The sequence below is a fragment of the Globicephala melas genome, chromosome 8, assembly GCF_963455315.2.
Source record: "Globicephala melas chromosome 8, mGloMel1.2, whole genome shotgun sequence".
NCBI lineage: Eukaryota > Metazoa > Chordata > Mammalia > Artiodactyla > Delphinidae > Globicephala > Globicephala melas.
In genome coordinates, this window is record NC_083321.1 from 6,626,932 (window position 1) to 6,645,446 (window position 18,515).

The 18,515-nt window shown below is 58.4% G+C and overlaps 3 protein-coding genes across 7 annotated transcripts; 2 read left to right on the forward strand and 1 right to left on the reverse strand.

The window, feature by feature from the left end:
- Positions 1–1,007: 1,007 nt before the first annotated feature.
- On the forward strand, positions 1,008–6,012 carry FIBP (FGF1 intracellular binding protein). Of its 4 annotated transcripts, none has more exons than XM_060302913.2 (10): positions 1,008–1,224; positions 1,426–1,624; positions 1,826–1,952; positions 2,457–2,557; positions 3,066–3,220; positions 3,542–3,650; positions 3,728–3,791; positions 4,041–4,127; positions 4,215–4,312; positions 5,773–6,012. In XM_060302913.2, the coding sequence occupies exons 1-10, from the start codon at positions 1,140–1,142 to the stop codon at positions 5,870–5,872; spliced, it is 1,125 nt and encodes a 374-aa protein (XP_060158896.1). In that variant the 5' UTR covers positions 1,008–1,139; the 3' UTR covers positions 5,873–6,012. The 4 variants fall into 4 exon arrangements, with proteins under 4 accessions (XP_060158896.1, XP_030689420.1, XP_060158897.1 ...); XM_030833560.3 differs by lacking the exon at positions 5,773–6,012 and adding an exon at positions 4,652–4,773 and having other exon boundaries at positions 1,009–1,224; XM_060302914.2 differs by having other exon boundaries at positions 1,010–1,224; positions 3,066–3,199.
- On the reverse strand, positions 4,989–8,388 carry CTSW (cathepsin W). The gene is made up of 10 exons (XM_030833559.2): positions 8,302–8,388; positions 7,969–8,053; positions 7,014–7,127; positions 6,464–6,618; positions 6,260–6,356; positions 6,097–6,177; positions 5,849–5,974; positions 5,578–5,642; positions 5,292–5,501; positions 4,989–5,206 (listed from the first exon to the last, which is right to left on the reverse strand). Exons 1-10 carry the CDS (start codon positions 8,386–8,388, stop codon positions 5,096–5,098), a joined length of 1,131 nt encoding a protein of 376 aa, XP_030689419.1. The 3' UTR covers positions 4,989–5,095.
- On the forward strand, positions 6,754–18,440 carry EFEMP2 (EGF containing fibulin extracellular matrix protein 2). Of its 2 annotated transcripts, XM_060302912.1 has the most exons (12): positions 6,754–7,219; positions 7,679–7,782; positions 12,006–12,123; positions 12,357–12,405; positions 13,022–13,228; positions 13,833–13,955; positions 14,236–14,352; positions 14,497–14,616; positions 15,978–16,097; positions 16,186–16,312; positions 16,555–16,750; positions 17,620–18,440. In XM_060302912.1, exons 3-12 carry the CDS (start codon positions 12,013–12,015, stop codon positions 17,779–17,781), a joined length of 1,332 nt encoding a protein of 443 aa, XP_060158895.1. In that variant the 5' UTR covers positions 6,754–7,219; positions 7,679–7,782; positions 12,006–12,012; the 3' UTR covers positions 17,782–18,440. The 2 variants fall into 2 exon arrangements, with proteins under 2 accessions (XP_060158895.1, XP_030689426.1); XM_030833566.3 differs by lacking the exons at positions 6,754–7,219; positions 7,679–7,782 and adding an exon at positions 11,640–11,699.
- Positions 18,441–18,515: the final 75 nt, after the last annotated feature.

Consider the following 18,515-nt stretch of genomic DNA (forward strand, 5'->3'; position numbering starts at 1 on the left):
GTAAGAGAGGAAGGGAGGTAACAAAGGTAATCAGAAGCCAGATTTTTAAGAGTTTTCAATACCAGGCTGGAGCGTTTACACAGGCCAGTAAGAATTTAAGCAGGAGAGTAACATTTTTAAATATGCATTTTGTAAAAAAGGTTGTTTGGACGGCTTTGTGTGGGATGGACCACAGGGAGGGGATGTAGGCAGAGAGATTACTAAGAACACTGTGTCAATGGGCAAGGAGAGCTATGCAGAAGGAGTGGGCTGGGACAGTGCCAGTGGGGGTGGAGAGGACAGAACAGATACTAGAAATATTCAGGAGGCAAATCGGCAGAACTGAATGTAGGGAGAGAGGAGTCTGGGAGAAAGCCCAGGTTTCTGGTATGAGAACCGCGTGGATGGTGGGGCTGTCACCAAGATAGGAACGCAGGAAAGAAACAGATTCGGGAGACCGACAGGTCTGTCTGGCTTTTGAAGGTCCTGTGGGGGACAGAGTGGAGTCACACATAGGTGGCCGTCTGGATGTGGACTTGCAGACAGAGCTCTAAGCTGCAGAATAAGAGAGGTCATTAGTGTGTGTGGGGGGGAGGTGGTTAAAACCATGGGAACAGGTGCCCCATGTTCAGGAGAGGGGCTCGTCTGCAGGATGGACTGAGGGTCTCCCACCCAGCAAGGGCCCTTGAGGATGAGCCAGACACCTTTTTTTCAGAGAAAAGACTTAGGATAGAGCCCAGTGGAGCCCCTAAATTTAGGATACAGGTCAAAGTAGGGAGGCCCCGAAAAGGGCAGAGAAAAACCAGAAGGATGTGAGGGTAGAGGTTGCCGGGATAGGTCAAACTGGCCGGAGACCTTGACTCTGGACGCCCTCCCGCTAACCTGGCCGGGGTGAGGGTGGGGTGGGGTGGGGACTGAGAGCCTGAGATTCCCCCTCCCGCTGGGAGGAGGGCGGGGCTACTCCACTGCCTCCGTCTCCGCCTCTTTCCTCGCCGCTCCTGCCCCGACTCGCTCTGTCCCGGAAGTGGTCCTTTTCTGGCTCCGGGTGCCGGGAGCCGAATGCCTGTGCTCACGGAAGTGGCCCGGCGGCGGCGCGCCGGGCCTGGGCAGTGCTTGCTCCTGCTGGGGCGCTGCGGTAGCGCCCGGGTCCCGGCGTCGCCATGGCCAGCGAGCTGGACATCTTCGTGGGGAACACGACCCTCATCGACGAGGACGTGTATCGCCTCTGGCTGGACGGTTATTCGGGTCTGTGGGGGACCGTCTGTGGGTGCCGGTTTGGCGGAGCTGTTGTTTTGGATGGGAGAGCGGGCAGAGCCAGGAGTAGGCATCCTATAGGGCAGTGGGCAGAGGCCTGGGAGTACCGAATACCTAGGGGTCGGGGCTGGAATCCCTGAAGGGCCTCTGGGGTCAGCGGGGCGGAGCCTGATGCTAGCTCTCACTTCCTAGTGAGCGACGCGGTGGCCCTGAGGGTGCGCTCGGGAATCCTGGAGCAGACCGGCGCCACAGCAGCGGTGCTGCAGAGCGACACTATGGACCACTACCGTACTTTCCAAATGCTTGAGCGCCTGCTACACGCCCCGCCCAAGCTGCTGCACCAGCTCATCTTTCAGATCCCGCCCTCTCGACAGGCGCTGCTCATCGAGAGGTGCTCACCTGGCGGGATGGTGGGGACGCCAACCAGTCTGGCCATATACCCATTTTGCAGGCTGAAAATGAGGCCCAGGGAGGGACGGGGCTTATCTAGGCCGGGAGAAAGTTGAGAGCAGAAGGGGCCAAACCCAGGTCCTGCCAGTTCTTCTTTCGCCTCCTTTATGGAAAGTCAACAGTGTCCCCTGACTCCTCACAGGTACTATGCCTTTGACGAGGCCTTTGTGCGGGAGGTGCTGGGCAAGAAGCTGTCCAAGGGCACTAAGAAAGACCTGGATGACATCAGCACCAAAACAGGCATCACCCTCAAGAGCTGCCGGAGACAGGTGGACACCACACTCATCTGCAGCCCGCCCCTTCACACCATCCCTTTGGTCACTGCCCCACCTCCAGGTTCCTCCAGCACCTCGGTGGCAGTGGCTTCATATCCACTCTGCTCTCTTTTTGGCCCTTCCAAGCCATTCCCTACTCTTCAGCCAGAGTGGCCTCTCAGAAGCCCAGATCTGACCTTAGCTTTCCTGGGGCTTAGCCAGGACGGTCAGTTTCAGCACAAATTAGTGAAGAACTGGAGAGCATAATGCTAAAATGGGGGTGAATTTATTGATAAGAGTGAGTAAACATGTATCCAAGGCAAGATGGCAGAAGCTGGTGAACACTTGATGAATTGATAACAGGTATTAATAATTAATAGTTTGTTGAAGGAATAACAGATGCTCCCTCAGTGTCTGTTGACTGTATAGGTGGGTAGGTGATAGAGGGACGTTCACTAAACAGCTTATTGGGTGAGCAACCTCTGACCAGTCCTCTCTCCTCCTCTAACTGCCCTGCAGTTTGACAACTTTAAGCGAGTCTTCAAGGTGGTGGAGGAAATGCGGGGCTCCCTGGTCGATAACATCCAGCAACACTTCCTCCTGTCCGACCGGCTGGCCAGGTGAGGGGCCAGGTGAGGGGCTAGATGAGGAGCCAGCTGCCTCCCCCTCCTGCACACTCCTTCCTTGCCCCCTGAGGCTGGTCCATATTCCCCACACCAACCCGCCTGACCTCCTGGCTGGGCTGGGGGGATGGTTATCCCACTCCTGGTCTGCACTTTGGATCAGACTGGCCTGGGCTTGAATCCCAGCCCGGCCATTCACCAACTGGGCTGTTGCGAGGTGCCACATGGAAAGCCCATGACGGCACAGCCCCTGGGGCTTAGTATGTACTCAGTGAATGGTAGCTGTTACCCTGTGGTCTCCCACTGTGTCCCTTAGGAGACCTGGGCTGAAACCTTCTCTTTCCCCAGATGAGGAGGCCCAGAGAAAAGTGACTTGAAACACATCACACAGTGAGTTAGGGTAGAGAGAGGCCAGAACTCGGATGCCCAGCCAGTGTTGCAGGTGGGAGCTGCTCGCTAAGAAGGAATTTCAAGCCCTGATGGGCCCACTCTCCCCTCCCTGCAGGGACTATGCAGCCATCGTCTTCTTTGCCAACAATCGCTTTGAGACAGGGAAGAAAAAACTGCAGTATCTGAGCTTTGGGGACTTTGCCTTCTGTGCTGAGCTCATGATCCAGAACTGGACCCTTGGAGCCGTCGGTGAGGCCCCCACCGACCCAGGTGCCTGGACACCTCCTCACCTTCTCAGGGCCTGGCTTCCCACCAGCGGTTTCTCCTGCAGGCCCCCGTTCCCAGCATCCTTTCTTCTTCAGGGCCCCTCCCCAGCCACTTCTGCTCCCAGTCCGGTGTTCCCACCCACACGTCTGCAGACAAAGGGCCCACGGCTTCCCTATGGCTTGGGGCCAGTCACTCCACGTCCCTCACACTCCACTTGCTCTTTTGTCTCATGGGGCGCAATGAGGTGGTGGGGGAGGAAGGCTCGGGATGTCACAGGAGGGGTTTTTATCTCCCACCCCAACTCCCTTCATGGACCTCACTCAGACCCCCAGGCGGATGACATGGACATGGACTTAGACAAGGAGTTTCTCCAGGACTTGAAGGAGCTCAAGGTGCTTGTGGCTGACAAGGACCTTCTGGACCTGCACAAGAGGTGACCCTTGGGGTCTATGGGGCGGGGCCTGAAGTGGGGGCCCAGGCGACTCTGGGCTTGACCCTGTCTCCCTGCAGCCTGGTGTGCACTGCCCTCCGGGGAAAGCTCGGGGTCTTCTCTGAGATGGAAGCCAACTTCAAGGTCTGTGGCCCAATCCAGCCTCTGTCCCATTGGCATCGTCAGCCTCCAGAGCACTGTCCCCTCCGGGCAGCTCTGCTCATGCCTGAGATTGACCGGCAGGTGGCGCTGCTGCTCCCTCTGCCTGCCTGTGAAGGGGCAGCCAGCTCTTAAACAATGGGGAGTTATTTGATGGAGGGAGGTGGATAGATTTGGGCTCAGCCCCCAGCCTCTTGGGCAGAAGGCAGAACTCCCAGGCTCCCTGCCCCACAGAACCTGTCCCGGGGGCTGGTGAATGTGGCCGCCAAGCTGACCCACAATAAGGATGTCAGAGACCTGTTTGTGGACCTTGTGGAGAAGGTGAGCTGTCCTGCCCGCTGCCCTCTGATCCCCATCCTGGCCTGTCCCTGGGCTGTACCAGTGCTAGATGTTACCTCGGACCCACAGTTCGTGGAACCCTGCCGCTCCGACCACTGGCCGTTGAATGATGTGCGACTCTTCCTGAATCAGTATTCGGCATCGGTCCACTCCCTGGATGGCTTCCGGTGAGACACCCCAGGCTTCCTCACTCTGCCGGCCTCCTTCTGGGGCCTAGCCCTCCTGCAGACTCAGAGTTCCCTGTTCTGTCGCCCTGGAGGTGGAAGTCTGTGTTGACTAGAGTCTCAGCTCCACCTCTTGGAAGCTGTGACCCTGACTTTGGACAGGTTCCTTAACCTCTCCCTTCCTCAGTCCCCTCGTACATAAGCTGGGGGTGATAATAATGAGGATCATAGGAATATTGTGAGGCTCAAACTAGTGAGGGTGTAGAGAGCACTTAGAGCAGTGTCATGACACGAGGGGCATACAGTAAACGTCAGCCGATCCCGTTACTGTTACCATTGCAGGCACCAGGCCCTCTGGGACCGCTACATGGGCACCCTCCGTGGCTGCCTCCTGCGTCTCTGTCATGACTGAGGCCCCCTCCCCCTGCCCTGCCCACATTGACAATAAAGTTGCCATGACTTTGGAGGAGGCTGTGAGTGGGTACAGTTATGGGTCCGCGTGTGGGAGTGTGTGCAGGTTGCACGCGTGTGTCTCTGAGTGTCACAGTGTCTAAGGATGTATGTGTCCGTTGGCCCCGCAGGGACTAGGACATGTCAGAGAATGTTATCTATGCACTCCCCATCTATTTCCCCACCCCAGCTGAGTCCACTCCGAAGACAGGGGTCTTGTCTAGGTTTATTCAATCCGTAGCAGAAACACTGGGAGGATAGGCAAAAGCCTTGGGGTGGGGTGGGCAGGGAGGTAGCTGGCACAGCAGGAGAGAGCTGGGCGGCAGCCAGGTGGGCTCAGGGAGGGCAGGAGACTTGGTGCTTCTTAACGGGTTTGTCCAGTCTGGCAGTGAGCGGGTACTTGGTGATGCCGCAGGTGTTACTCCCTCGGTGCAGCCGGAAATAGCCCTAGGCAGTTAGGGGACATCAGGGCCAGTCGGCGGGGAGAGGTCTGTCCGGCCCTGTCCTCCCGCCCCCAGTAGATCACACTCACCTCCTCACCCCAGTTGGCCCCCCAGGAGTTCTTCAGGATCCAGTATGGGATGGAGTAGCGAGGATGAGGAGGAGACCGGGATGAGATTGCCTCTGCCTGCCTCCCCTCCACCGACTTGCTTTTACCAAAACCCACCAGCAGGACAGAATGATCCACAAGCTGGGGGTCACAGGTGGTAGATGTGGCCTTGATCACACCCTTCTGGTATTGCTGCAGGGGCAGAGAGGCTGAGTCGGGGGCTACCTCCCCTATATACCCCTCCCCCCAGTTCCCTACCTTATCCCACCTGCAGTAGCTTCATGTTGATGGTCACAGTGATGGGGCCTTGGGTGGCCAGGTACCTGGCGATGCCTGGGGGTGGAATGTGCCGTCAGGCCCTGCCTGTCCTGTGCCCCCTGCTCTCGGCTCATGGGTGTCTCTATCTCTTTCTCTTTCCCACGCCCAACCCCCCGCCCCCAAATCCCTCCATCTCTGTCTGTAGCCCTGTCTGTCCTGGTCTGTCTGTCCCTGTCATTCTCCCCCCTGGGCCCGCCCATGTGTCTCCATCCTGCCCGTACTCTGCTCGCAGGGCTGCAGCATGATGAAATCCTGGATCCAGGCCACCTTCTTGTGCTTCTTAGCCTGGCATCTGTGGGGTTTGCTGTTCCCCATGAATGGGTAGTCCTTATCACTGGCCAGGCCACCTGGACATGAGCAAGGCCCCGGAGGAGACTCGGCTCAGCTCCGGAACATCCCACCCCCCACCCCCCCGACACACACACACACACACACACACACACAGCTGCCCCGAGAGACAGGCACTCACTGATGTTGAGGACAGTTATGAACGCATCCCAGACGAAACCGCCCTTGCAGCCATTCCCACAGCGGTCACAGTCGAGCAGCTCTGGTGCAAGCAGGGACAGTGTGGGTGCCCGGGCCTCAGGCAGCCCCGCCTCAGTCACACAGGTCCCCTCCCCCAGCCATACCTTGCACAGAGACTTCCAGAGATTGATCGGTTTTGATGGCCCACAGGGCCTCGATGTTGCCCGCTGCTGCCATGGCCCAGCAACAGTTGCAGTTTTGCTAGTGGTAGAAGGATGGGGGTGGGGGTAGGGAATGCAGGCCTTGCCCCTCCCCTCCCCCTCCCGCCACCAGGGCTGGATTGGGCCAGGCCGCATGGGGGCAGATACCTGATTCCTGATGGGTGAGATGATGCCAGCCTTCTTCCGCCAGTCACAGGTCGGGGGCACTGACTGCCCCCACTCTTCAGACCCTACCTTTTGGCTCACACTGGGGGCCTCTCCAGCCACCCTCTGATGCCCATAAAGCTGGCCAAACTCCTCCTCTGGGAGACAGATGGGGCCCCCAAGTTTTGCAGTTTTTACCCCCTCTCCCCCACAGTCTGCCTCTCACTTCAGCCATCCACATCCTCAGCCATCTGAGTCCCCCTAATACCCTGGGAGACAGAAAGGCAAGGGTACTGAGGCCTAGAGAGAGGCCAGGTTCCTTGCTGGGGTGCACTCCCCTGCACCTGCTGCCTCCCCCTGAGCTGGGTTGTGACCCCGGCCTCCGGAGTTCCTGCCCCTGATCTCTGATTTGGGCCAAGCACCCAGGCCTCTGGTCCTCAGAGTCCCTCTGGGAAACAAAAGCCAAAAACCTGCCTTGTCCATCTGCTAGTATCCCTGGAGAAGGTTCTGCTTCCCCACCTACCACCTAGGGGCCAGGAGGGGGTCCCGGTACCTGTGAGGTCACTGAATGGAGTCACCCCAAACTCAGCTGTGCCCAAGTCCTCCTCTTGCAGCTGCTGAGCCTTGGCCAGGTTTTGGGCAAAGATGTCCAGGCGGCGAGCATGCTCTAGACCAAAAGGAGGTTGTCCTAGGCTGGCTTCCAAGCCCCCAGGGGTAGGAAGTGGTCACTGGCTTGGCTTCTCGTCCACACTCGCCCAGGTGAGCACTGGCTCTGTTTCCCGTGGTCCTTGCAGGCCCTGCTACAGACACCTGGGCCAAGGAAGTGGCTCCCCAGCGCCCCTAGGGTTGGGTTTTCCTAGGAAGCCAGAAGAGGGGTATCTCCACCCACCTGGGGGAGAAGCCAAGTAAAGGGTCGGAAGGCAGAGTGACTCAAGGGAAAAGTGGATGGTTAGAGATCGGCATCCTGCCAGGTCATCGCTCTCTGTACTTCACATCTCTGACCGCAAGTCTGTGGCTGGAACGAGGTGGGGGAGGGTGGGGTACAGGTCCATGGCACAGGAAGTCTGGGCTGAAAGGTGCTCACAGACCATCCCCCTATGGGAGATGAGATCCAGAGGGCAGGGGCAGGGCTGGCAACTCCTGGGGTTGGAGAGGGAGCCCCCAGCTTGGGGACAAAATGGGTATCCTTGGGTGTTTGCTGAATGAACTCATGACTAGATGGCGGCCTCCTGCCTGCTGCCTGCAGTCACAGGAAAGTGGCTCTGGAGGTGAAGGATCCTCTTGGACCAGTCAGACCCCCAACAGCTGCCTCCTCCCTCCAGGTTCGTAGCCAAGGATGATCCTGTCCCCACTTGTGCATTTGGGAAACCAGGGAGTACACCCCCAGCCCTGTCACTGTCCTGCTGAGTGGCTTTGGCCAAGCACATTCCCCACCCTGTGGCTTGATTTCCTTGTCTCTTAAATGGGAGAAAGGGGGTTGGACCGGAGACATTTGCGCCCCATGATACCTGCTGGGTGTGAGTAACTCCGGTTGTACTGGATCTGGAACAACGTGAAGACCTCTTTCAGCTCCAGAGGCTGGGGACCTGGGTCCTGGAAAAACAACCAAGGGCAGTGGGGAGGCGGAGAGGTGAGGAGTCATTGCTGGGATCCCACCTCAGCTCCCAGATGTGCCAGGACTGGGTTAGGGGAGCAGCCGGTTCACCCCCTCTTCTCCCTGTGTGGGCCTGGACGCGTCAATCACCTCTCCAGCCTCAGTTGCTCCCTCTGAGAAGTAGGAGCAAAGCACTGTTTCTGAGGGGGTGAGCCCCAGGCATGGGGAGCAGGCTGGGGACGCTTACCTGGCCCCTGAGGGAGCTCTTGATGCCTTGGGCCAGGCCTGCCACCAACAGGGCCAGGAGACAGGAGAGATGGACAGTTAGTGACATGATGCTGCAGACCAGGGTGTCAGCGGCAGGAAGCTATGCGACCAAGGTGGAGGGGCTGAGAGGGTGGAGCTGGAGAAACCACAAAGGGGAAACCAGGCTGCAAGGGGGAGGAGGACCCCCGAGCACAAGAGACCTTCAGGCTTTTGTCCCTACATGGCCCCCTGCCTTCCTGTACCCCGCTCCACCCGTTTATTCAACAGAGGCTCTCTGCCCATGCTGTTCTGGGTGATTCTAGGGATATGGAGATGGATCTGTCCTTAAGGGGACAGGAGGAGACAGATCCTAAGTGGGCAGTGACAATGTAAGGCCATCAGTGCCTTGAGCGGGAAACAGGGGGCTATGGAAGCCACAGGCCCTGATGACTGGGGGGATGGACGGTGGTCAGTGGCCCCCGGAGAGCATTCTTGTTCATCCTATTACAAAGCTCAGTCGGCTCAGAAGTCACCTCCAAGCAGCTCACCCATCCTGTGGTGTAACCTGCAGCTGCTTGAGCCCCTGCTGTGCCTGTGCCTACTGGGCGTCTGCGTCCCAACCGCACCGGAGGTATCTGCCTTGCTTGTGTCCTCAGCACCCAGGAAGGGGCTGGGCACAGAGCTGGCTCAGTGGGGATTTGTTGACTGAGCGATTGGTCGTCATGGGTTTTAAATAGAAAAGTTCAGGGTCCGGGGGACAGCAAGTGGCATCTACTACCTCCTTCTGTTCTTCATTCCTATCACAGTCTGGGGATGGGGATGAGGGGTGTGGGTGGGCCTGAGGGGGCGGAAAGATAGCAGGGTTGGCATCTCAGACAGAGTAAGGCCAGAGGCTAAGGGCTGGGCAGGGGTGTTCACACCTGTTACTTCTGCCTTGGTTTTAAGTGGGTCCTTGGGCTAGGGAGCTCCCATATGGGCCTCCAGGCTGGCAACCAGCACCCAATACCAGAGATGGGTGAGAAAAAACCTGGCTTTCTCGGGGTTCCATGAGGATTGGAGCGACGGGAAGGGATCTATCCACTCATGAGCTCACCACCTCTTTTCTTCATTCATTAGGAATCTTCCCAAAGCTGTGAGATCCTGTTTTGCTGCACCCAGCCCCCGCCCCCCCCACACACCCCGGATAGTAAGCCAAGGGACTCCTCTATTTGGAAAAAAGAGTGATGCTGCCTTTATTAAAATACAGTAGACAGACCATCCACAGAGGGGTACCTGGCTTCATGATTCTAGATCCCAGGCATGTGTCCCAAGCTGGTTCTGGCTGTGTGTGACCTATGGCTAAAGCCCCATGTCAGCCCTCAGAGCTGGAGGTTCACATAACAGCTTTATTGAGGTATAATTCACATACCATAAAATTCACCATTTATAAGTGTACAATTCAGCGGTTTTTCACGTATTTGCATAATGGTGCAACCATCACCACTGTCTAATATCAGAGCATTTTCATCACCCGAAAAGAAACCCCAGACCCATTAGAAGTCATTTCCCCATTCCCCTTCCCCTGGCAAACACTCATCTAGTTTGTCTTTCAGATTTGCCTATTCTGGGTGTGTCCTATAAGTAAGTGGAATATGTGGCCTTTTGTGTCTGGCTTCTTTCAACTAGTGTACTATTTTCAAGATTCATCCATGTTGTAGCATATATCAGTACTTCATTCCTTTTTATGGCTGAATAACATTCCACCGTGTTACCATTTTTTGCTTATCCTTTCATCAATTGATGAACATTAGATTGGTTCTATATTTTGGTTCTTATGAATAGTGTTGCTATGAACACTGTACAGACTTCGTGTGTGTGTGTGTGTGTGTGTGTGTGGATTGTGTTTTCAATCCCCCTGGGTATATACCTAGGAGTGAAATCGCTGGGTCACGTGGTAACATTTCTGAGGACCTGCCAGACTGTTTTCCACAGTGGCTGCCCCATCTTACATTCCCACCCACAGTGTATGAGTGTTCCAATTTCTCCATCTCCTCGCCAGCACTTGTTACTGTCTGTATTTTTGGTTTTAAAGAACTATTATTTTTAGGCTCCTTCCCCGCACGTTGGGGGATGGTGCTGGGAAGGATTTGGGGGTGGCGAGGTGCTCTCCAGTTCACACTGCACCCGGAAGGCTCACCCCAGGACCCACCGTTAAGTCCTCTCCTCTCCCCCGGCGGGGCGATAGTGAAGATAAACAGGGGTGGGAAAGGGAACCGAGGGCTCGGTAGTTCCCACACCCTGTCTGCCTCCAGGCAGGGGACCCCTAGACACGCAGCCCTTTCCCGTCTGGCCCCGCCCTGAGACGTGGCCAGGGCAAGACCCCAACCCCTTCCTGGGAGCCAGCTCCGCCCAAACTCCTCCCCTTAGGGCTCTCCCTCTACTTGGGAGAGGATGCAGAAACCCGGGGACTGGGGGCGGGGTGTGTGTGTGGGGTCGGGGGACGCTGGTGGGAGGATGGCCAGGAAGGCGATGGCACCGGACCCTGGCGTCCTGCACGCCCGAGTTCGGCCCTGCCCGCCTTCTCAGGGGCTTCCATTCATTCTGAGCCAGAAGTGAACTGCCGCCCCCGCCCCAAACTGAGGTAGACTCTCGGACTGAGGGCTCGGGCTCGCAGGAGGCCGTTCTGGAGTGAAGGGACCGCCTGGCTGAAGACAGCCCTGGGGATGGAGAGGAGAAGGGACCGAGATGGACAGTTCTGGACCTGGGAGCGTCTTTTCTTAGGGCGAGGGTCTGGTGACCCTGGACGAAGTTCTGGTATTTCCAGAGTGACTGTCCAAGTGCACAGAATAACATTCTGGAGGCTGCAGAGTGGGGATCTGGAAGTCCCAGAATTAGGTGGGGTCTAGGTCCCCAGGATGACATTCTGGGAGGCGCAGAAAGAGTCTGTGGGCCCCGGCCTTAAGTGCACAGGAATTCTGGGGGCGCAGATTAGGTAGGGTCTAGGTGCGCAGGATGACATTTTGGGGTGCGCAAAGTGAAAGCGTGGGGGCTCCTAAGTGAGTCGGGGGCCTGGCATCAGGGCCAATGCCCCCAGGATCGGGCGCTAGGGGACCCTGGCCCGGCGCCGGGAGGCGGCTCCGGGAGGCGCCGCGGGGGACCGGGTGGGGGCCTGCGGCCGGCTGGGGGCGGAGAAGTGGGGGGTCGGGGTCCCTCCCCCTGGCGCGGGCTCAGGAATCCGCTGAGGGGCGGGCGGAGGCGCCGGGGTGGGCCGCGCCGCGGCGGGCGGGCGGGCGGGCGGGGGGCGCTTCCTGGGGCCGCGCGTCCAGGGAGCTGCGCCGTCCGCCTGTCCGTCTGCCGCAGGCAGTGCCGAAGCCAGCCGAGCCGCCGGAGCCGCGGGCCGCGGGGCCGTCGCGGGCCCAAGTGAGTGGCCGTCCATGGGGGGAGGGCGCGAGCCAGAGTCTCGGCCGAGTCGCGTCAGCAAGGAGCCGAGAGGCCCGCGCTCCTCGGCCGGAGCCGCTGGGGGACCGGGCGGGGGCGGGGCGGCCCCGGGCGGGTGGGCCCTGAACCCCGGCCTGCGTGAGGAGTCGGCCCTCGGCCTTGGGAGGCTCCGGTGCCCCAAGCACGGTTCCGGGCAGGAGGCGACCGGGGCCACGGCTCTGAGTCCTGGTACCGGGAATGCAGGCTGCTGCGGCAGAGGCGCCCTGACCCCCGCCCACCATCCCCCAGCCCCAGGATGCTCCCCTTCGCCTCCTGCCTCCCCGCGTCTCTACTGCTCTGGGCGCTGCTGCTGTTGCTGTTGGGGGCAGCGTCTCCCCAGGATTCCGAAGAGCCCGACAGCTACACGGTGGGGACAGTGGGGTCACTGGCCTGGGCTGGGCTGAGCAGGGCAGGGACACAGAGACCAGGATCCTGGGGTGGCTGCTGCTGGGGAAGATTCTCCCCTCCACTGGTTGGTGGAGCAGCTGGGGCCATTGTTTGGAGCAGGCGGGGAGGGTGGCCAGGCTTGGGCCCTGGTCTTGGCCTGGTCAGCTAGAGGGGGCCAGGAGTGACCACTGACCACCTCTGGTCCCCTTGTAGGAATGCACAGACGGCTATGAGTGGGACCCTGACAGCCAGCACTGCCGGGGTGAGGATGCTTGGGGGACTGACTCACCCCCGAGAACCGGGAAGGGGATTGCAACCCAACCTCCAAGAGCTGCTCTGTCTCCTGCCCAGCTCTGCCTGGCCGTGGCCAGCTCTGGTTCTCAGGGGGCCAGCTCGGCTAGGGGTGGAGAAACCATCCAGGCCCCTCCCTCTCAGAGAAACCCAGGACACCCTGCCCGCCCCCCTCCCCACCCCCTCAGGAGTCTAGAGAGCAACAGGGCGCTGTCCTGGATACCTCCTCTAATCACTGTCCTATCCAGCTTTGTCCCATCACGGCTCCAGGAGAGCAGTGCCTGCGGGGGTGGGTAAGGAGGCCTGCACATCACTGTTAGGCTGAGTCAGGGCCAGGGCTTTGGGGAGGGACAGAGACCCTCTTGGGGGCAAGAAAATGGGGGTGACTATAGGAACAACTGCTCCACCATCAGCCCTGGCAGGCCCTGGGAAGGGGTCCTGGGCAGGCAGCCTTAGCTTCTTGAGTAGAGAGGGAAGGCCCTGCCCGGGTCACTCAGCTTAGAGAAGGCTGAGATGGGCTCCTGCCTCCCACCCCCTCCACGGCCGGCCCAGGAGACTGGCTGTGCCCAGCAGGCCCCTCTCCGCAGATGTCAATGAGTGCCTGACCATCCCGGAGGCCTGCAAGGGGGAAATGAAATGTATCAACCACTATGGGGGCTACTTGTGCCTGCCCCGCTCTGCTGCTGTCATCAGTGACCTGCATGGCGAGGGACCACCACCACCAGTGCCCCCTGCTGAGCACCCCAACCCCTGCCTCCCGGGCTATGAGCCCGATGAGCAAGAGAGCTGCACGGGTGAGTAAGGGTCACCCTGGCACTGAGGCTTCCAACCCTTCTACCGAGTGTCTCTCACTGCATCTTAAAAACTTACACCTCATGTTCCTCCCTTGCTCAAGAGCCTCCTCAGGGCCACTAGGATAACATCCAGACCCTTGTCCAGACCCTCACTTTGCGTGGGGCCTGCTGCAGGGGGCTCCAGCTCCTGTTACACTGCCCAGCCAGCCTCTGGGACCCTCGCCTTGACTGCTGCAGACGTACTGCAAGAGCTCTGCCTCTCAGCCTCTGCCCCTGCCCCTTCCTGGTCTGCACCCCACCCGTGGGTGCCTCGGGCCTTGGAGGAAGGCCCTGGAATCTGTGCTCCTGGGAGTATGGGCAGGGCCTTATCCTATGCTTCCCTGGCATGAGGTCTCCCAGCGTAGGGGTGCCGTTCTCATTGGCTCCAAGCTGGTAAACTCTTATTTGTGCTGTTGGGCGGGTCCACGTGTTCCTGTTGTGGGTGCATCAGTCACCCACACATCCGTGTAAGTGGTACCTGACCTGTGTGCTCCCATACTGAGGTGTCTGTCGTGTCGGGTGGTGCATGGGCTGCCAGGCGGGGGCTGAGTGGTGTCTCCTGCAGACGTGGACGAGTGTGCCCAGGCCCTGCACGACTGCCGCCCCAGCCAGGAGTGCCATAACCTGCCTGGCTCCTACCAGTGTACTTGCCCCGACGGCTACCGCAAGATCGGGCCCGAGTGTGTGGGTGAGTCTGGGGAGCGGCCTTTCTGGTCCCTGCTCTTGCCCATGACCTGGCTCTCACTCTAGCACCTGATCCCCATTCCAACGCACCCCCAGGTTTCACCCCAGTCCCCTGCCACCTCTGCCTTACTGTCCCCAGACACAGGACTGTGTGCATGTATGTGTGAGTCCTGGCTGATCTGACCCAGCCCAGACACAAGCAAGACTACGGGTGATGAGTCCCAGCTGGCCTGGGCCACACCTGACATTTGCCCTCTGCTGTCCTTCCCCTGCCTCCATCCCAGATATAGATGAGTGCCGCTACCGCTACTGCCAGCACCGCTGCGTGAACTTGCCTGGTTCCTTTCGATGCCAGTGTGAGCCGGGCTTCCAGCTGGGGCCCAACAACCGCTCCTGCGTGGGTGAGGCCGGGCTGGGCCAGGCTCCTGGGTCCTGCGCAGGGTGGTGTGTGGGGGGGGAGCTCCCTTCCTGACCAGCCCAGGGGCAGCGGGGGCTCTGGGCTGCTCCTCGGCTTTCACCCCTCCTCCTCTTCCTGGCACCCCCAGATGTGAACGAATGTGACATGGGGGCTCCATGTGAGCAGCGCTGCTTCAACTCCTATGGGACCTTCCTGTGTCGCTGCCACCAGGGCTATGAGCTGCACCGGGATGGCTTCTCCTGCAGTGGTGAGAGCTCCACCCCTGCCGCGTGTCCCTCCACTGGTCCCCCAGGCCCTGTGTCATGCTGCACCTCCTGCCACACAGCCCTCCCCTTGATGCCTCCACGTCCCGTCCATCCTGCACCCATGTGCCTCCTGGTACTCCACCCCAGCTGGTGGCTGGGCACCTATAGAGCTGCCCACCTGGTGGGGAATGCACAGAGGGGAGCAGTCAGATCCCCACCAAAGCTCAGTAGGGAGACTGAACGAAGATGTAGGTGCCCCCCTCCCTGGGAATCAGGCTGATGTGCGTGCGAATCCTGGACCAGGGCAAGTCACTCTTCTCTCTGAGTCCATTTATTCTTCTGTAGAATAGGTTGTCTTGAGAATTAAGTGAGAAAATGACGACAGACTTTTTCAAGTCCCAAGCAGCAACGCTTTAAAGTGAATCAGCATTTATTGAGAAACTGCCCTGTGCAGTATGCTTTCCTTACATATTTGGCCTTATTTAATCCTGCCAACAATCCTGTGAGATAAATAGCAGCTTTTCCTTCTCTGCAAATTGACATAATACTTCCCTCAAGTTTTGTTGGGAGGATTACAAAAAATAAGATAAAAAAAAAATAAGATAAAATATTTCAGTGAAGAGAGATTGAGTGACTTGCCCAATGGGGCCAGGGCTCTATCTCACTCCATGTCAACCGGCCACGTGCCCTGTTTCTGTTATGCTTTGTGCTTTACTGGCGAGGAAGGCCACATTGGTACCTGGCTAGGTGCCGGGCAGCATAAGGGGCACAGAGGAGAAAACCTGGCTCCTGCCTCTGCTGCTCGCAGTTGGCAGGAGGTGACTGTAATTGGGCGGATTGTAGGTTGCAGGATTTGGGCAAAGTACTGAAACCCAGAGCAGGCTGGGATGCCTCGAGGGCTCCTCAGTCTAAGCCATTGATTTTATTGACAGGAAAACTTAGGTTCCCCAAACTCAGTAGGATATAAAGCCAAACCTCTAGATTCCCAGTGCTCTCATTTAGTATCACCTTATAGTCCTGGGGCAAAGACAGATCTGTGAGCTGGGCAGTCCTTTTTTTTTTTTTTTTTTTTTGCCATGTGGCTTCTGGGATCTTAGTTCCCGGACCAAGGATGGAACCTATGCCCCCTGCAGTGGAAGCGCGGAGTCTTCACCACTGGACCGCCAGGAAAGTCCCCTGGGCAGTTCTTTCTTGAACCCTCTGTCCGCTGCTGAGTTCCGCAGGGCCTGTCTCTTCTGCTTCTTTCTACACTGAGCCTAACCTGGGGCCAGGCTCAGTCGATGAGATGAGCATGTGTGGGGCTGAGCTGGAGGACTGTGGCAGCCCAGTCCTCAGCCCTGCCCCCCTCCCCCTCCACCCTCAGATATCGATGAGTGCAGCTACTCCAGTTACCTCTGCCAGTACCGCTGTGTCAACGAGCCAGGCCGCTTCTCCTGCCACTGCCCGCAGGGCTACCAGTTGCTGGCCACGCGCCTGTGTCAAGGTACAGGTTGCCCCGGTGCAGCGGGCAGGGTGGTGTCAGGGGCTGGTGGCCTGGTATCCGGGTTCCAAGCCCCTCTCCCCCGGCACAGACATTGACGAGTGTGAGTCGGGTGCGCACCAGTGCTCTGAGGCCCAAACGTGTGTCAACTTCCACGGGGGCTACCGCTGCGTGGACACCAACCGCTGCGTGGAGCCCTATGTCCAGGTGTCGGACAAGTGAGTCAACTCGACACCAGGCCATAGCAGAAACTACAACTCCCAGAGGGCTCTGCGGCTGACTGGCACCTGTTCGGGCTGCCGAGTGCTCTGAGGGCCGATGGGAGTTGTAGTCCAACTAAACCACACATGCTGTTACTGCAGGAGTGGGAGGATCCTTTTGGGATCCCTAATTCTGGGGGTGGGCCAGATTTGGAGGATGGGCTATGACCTCATTCGTGTTCCCATCTCGGGGTCTCCAGTCGCTGCCTCTGTCCGGCTTCCAACCCCCTGTGCCGGGAGCAGCCCTCGTCCATCGTGCACCGCTACATGAGCATCACCTCGGAGCGGAGCGTACCAGCCGACGTGTTCCAAATCCAAGCGACCTCCGTCTACCCTGGCGCCTACAATGCTTTTCAGATCCGTGCTGGAAACTCGCAGGGAGACTTCTACATTAGGGTAAGGCTTTCCCTTAACCCCATCCCTCAACTGACTTGCATAATCCAAAACTGAATTCCAGGAAACCTTAAGTGGGAGACGCAACTATGCCACCATGCCCCGCCTCTTCTCTGTGTCCCTCCCCACAGGGATCAGAATTTCTGTAGCAAGGTAGAAGTGTTATAAATTCCCTTGGTACAAACTACAGATTGTTAAATACAATTCTAGCAAGGCACTCAGACACTGGGGTTTGAGTCCCTGTGCTGGTCTGCGTATCTGGCTTCAACTGCTTCACCCTTAGGACAAAGGACTAGCATGAGAGGCTGGAGGTAACAGACACAGCAGAGTCTGGGAAGGGCAAACAAGTGGAGCTGGATCTTGGAGAGAGAGGCAGCAGGGGTTGGCACAGGGGCCTGGGGTCTGAGAATCCAGCTCTCTGCTGGTGGAGGTGGGAGGAGGGCAGGGTCTGGATGTGACACAGTGAGAGGGGTGTTAAGGGTTTGTCTGGTACCAGTGCTGGTTTTCTCTTTCTGGAATTGAGTGCTTTGAAGGGGAGTCTGCCTGCTCCAGGTCACCAAAGGCCCCACTGCTCCCGAGTCTCACACCGGGTCCTGAATCAGTTGACCATGGTTAGACAAAAGAAGAACTAGCTGGAAAGGGTGGGAAGAGCACCAGTGGGATGTTTCTGAGGGCAGGAGCCCGGGTGCAGATGTCGAGGGAGTCACAGGTCTGGATGAGCGCCTGGGGTCCCAGGCTGACCAGGGCTCTCTCCACTTCACAGCCAACTGGTCGTGGATACCAGACTCAGGGCAGGGAGGTGATGGCGGGGTAGAGTCCTGGTGCGTAGGTTGACGCGATCTACATGTCCCCCCACCCACTGTACCCCGCAGCAAATCAACAATGTCAGCGCCATGCTGGTCCTCGCGCGCCCTGTGACAGGCCCCCGGGAGTACGTGCTGGACCTCGAGATGGTCACCATGAACTCCCTCATGAGCTACCGGGCCAGCTCTGTACTGAGACTCACCGTCTTCGTGGGGGCCTACACCTTCTGAGGAGTGGGCGGGGGAGCTCTCAGGGAGGGGGAGGTTCCCTGTAGCCGAGGAGCCTGGGGCTCAGGGATGACTGTGTTCTGCTAAAAAGGGAAGACGCTGTTGTGAAGGGTAGAGAGAGAAAGGCAATAAAGGGAGAAAGAAGGAGTCCTGGTGGCTGAGGTGGGTGGGTCACACTGCAGTGAACCCCAGAGTGGGGAAAGGGCAGGCTCATGGGAGGCGGGCCACGTCCACCTAAAGGCGGGGGGTGTCTCTGTCCAGGCTGAAGAGCTCCATTGACAGGAGCTGGGAGCTGCATCCCCAAGACTGGAACTGGCCTATATACCATGGGCATCAGAATCACCCTGAGGAGGGAAGAGGTAATGAGGCTGCAGACTCCAGGCCACAGCCCAGAAACGTGGGCTTGGCTGCTCTGCAGTGGCCCGAACAATCCTGCTCTAGACAGTGCCAGGAAGCCCTGGGTTTCCATCCTAGCTTGGTCTCAAACGATCAATTTGGAGAAATCCTAGTAGCTCCCTGAGCCTCAGTGTTCCAATCCATAAAATGAGGCAACTGGACTGTCAGCGCTTTATAAACTTTTCTTTTCCTAGCTACAGAACTTCTTCTCAAAGGAAACTTTATTTGATCAGAGAACTCTGATGACATAAACTAGATTCAAAGTTGCAACGCCTCACTGACTTCATCTCCCTGGCAGTCTCAGTGCCCTGCCAGGGGACCCCACGGGTCCTGAGGAGCTC

Coding starts and splice junctions, on each gene's coding strand:
- FIBP (XM_060302913.2), top strand. CDS start 1,140: ATGGCCAGCGAGCTGGACATCTTCGTGGGGAACACGACCCTCATCGAC. Junction 1,953..2,456: donor TCAAGAGCTGCCGGAGACAG/GTGGACACCACA, acceptor ACTGCCCTGCAG/TTTGACAACTTTAAGCGAGT. Junction 2,558..3,065: donor CTGTCCGACCGGCTGGCCAG/GTGAGGGGCCAG, acceptor CCCTCCCTGCAG/GGACTATGCAGCCATCGTCT.
- CTSW (XM_030833559.2), bottom strand. CDS start 8,388: ATGTCACTAACTGTCCATCTCTCCTGTCTCCTGGCCCTGTTGGTGGCA. Junction 7,128..7,968: donor GAGTTACTCACACCCAGCAG/GTATCATGGGGC, acceptor CTTTTGGTCTAG/AGCATGCTCGCCGCCTGGAC. Junction 6,619..7,013: donor TCCATTCAGTGACCTCACAG/GTACCGGGACCC, acceptor TCTGTCTCCCAG/AGGAGGAGTTTGGCCAGCTT.
- EFEMP2 (XM_060302912.1), top strand. CDS start 12,013: ATGCTCCCCTTCGCCTCCTGCCTCCCCGCGTCTCTACTGCTCTGGGCG. Junction 14,617..15,977: donor GGATGGCTTCTCCTGCAGTG/GTGAGAGCTCCA, acceptor CTCCACCCTCAG/ATATCGATGAGTGCAGCTAC. Junction 16,313..16,554: donor TATGTCCAGGTGTCGGACAA/GTGAGTCAACTC, acceptor CGGGGTCTCCAG/TCGCTGCCTCTGTCCGGCTT.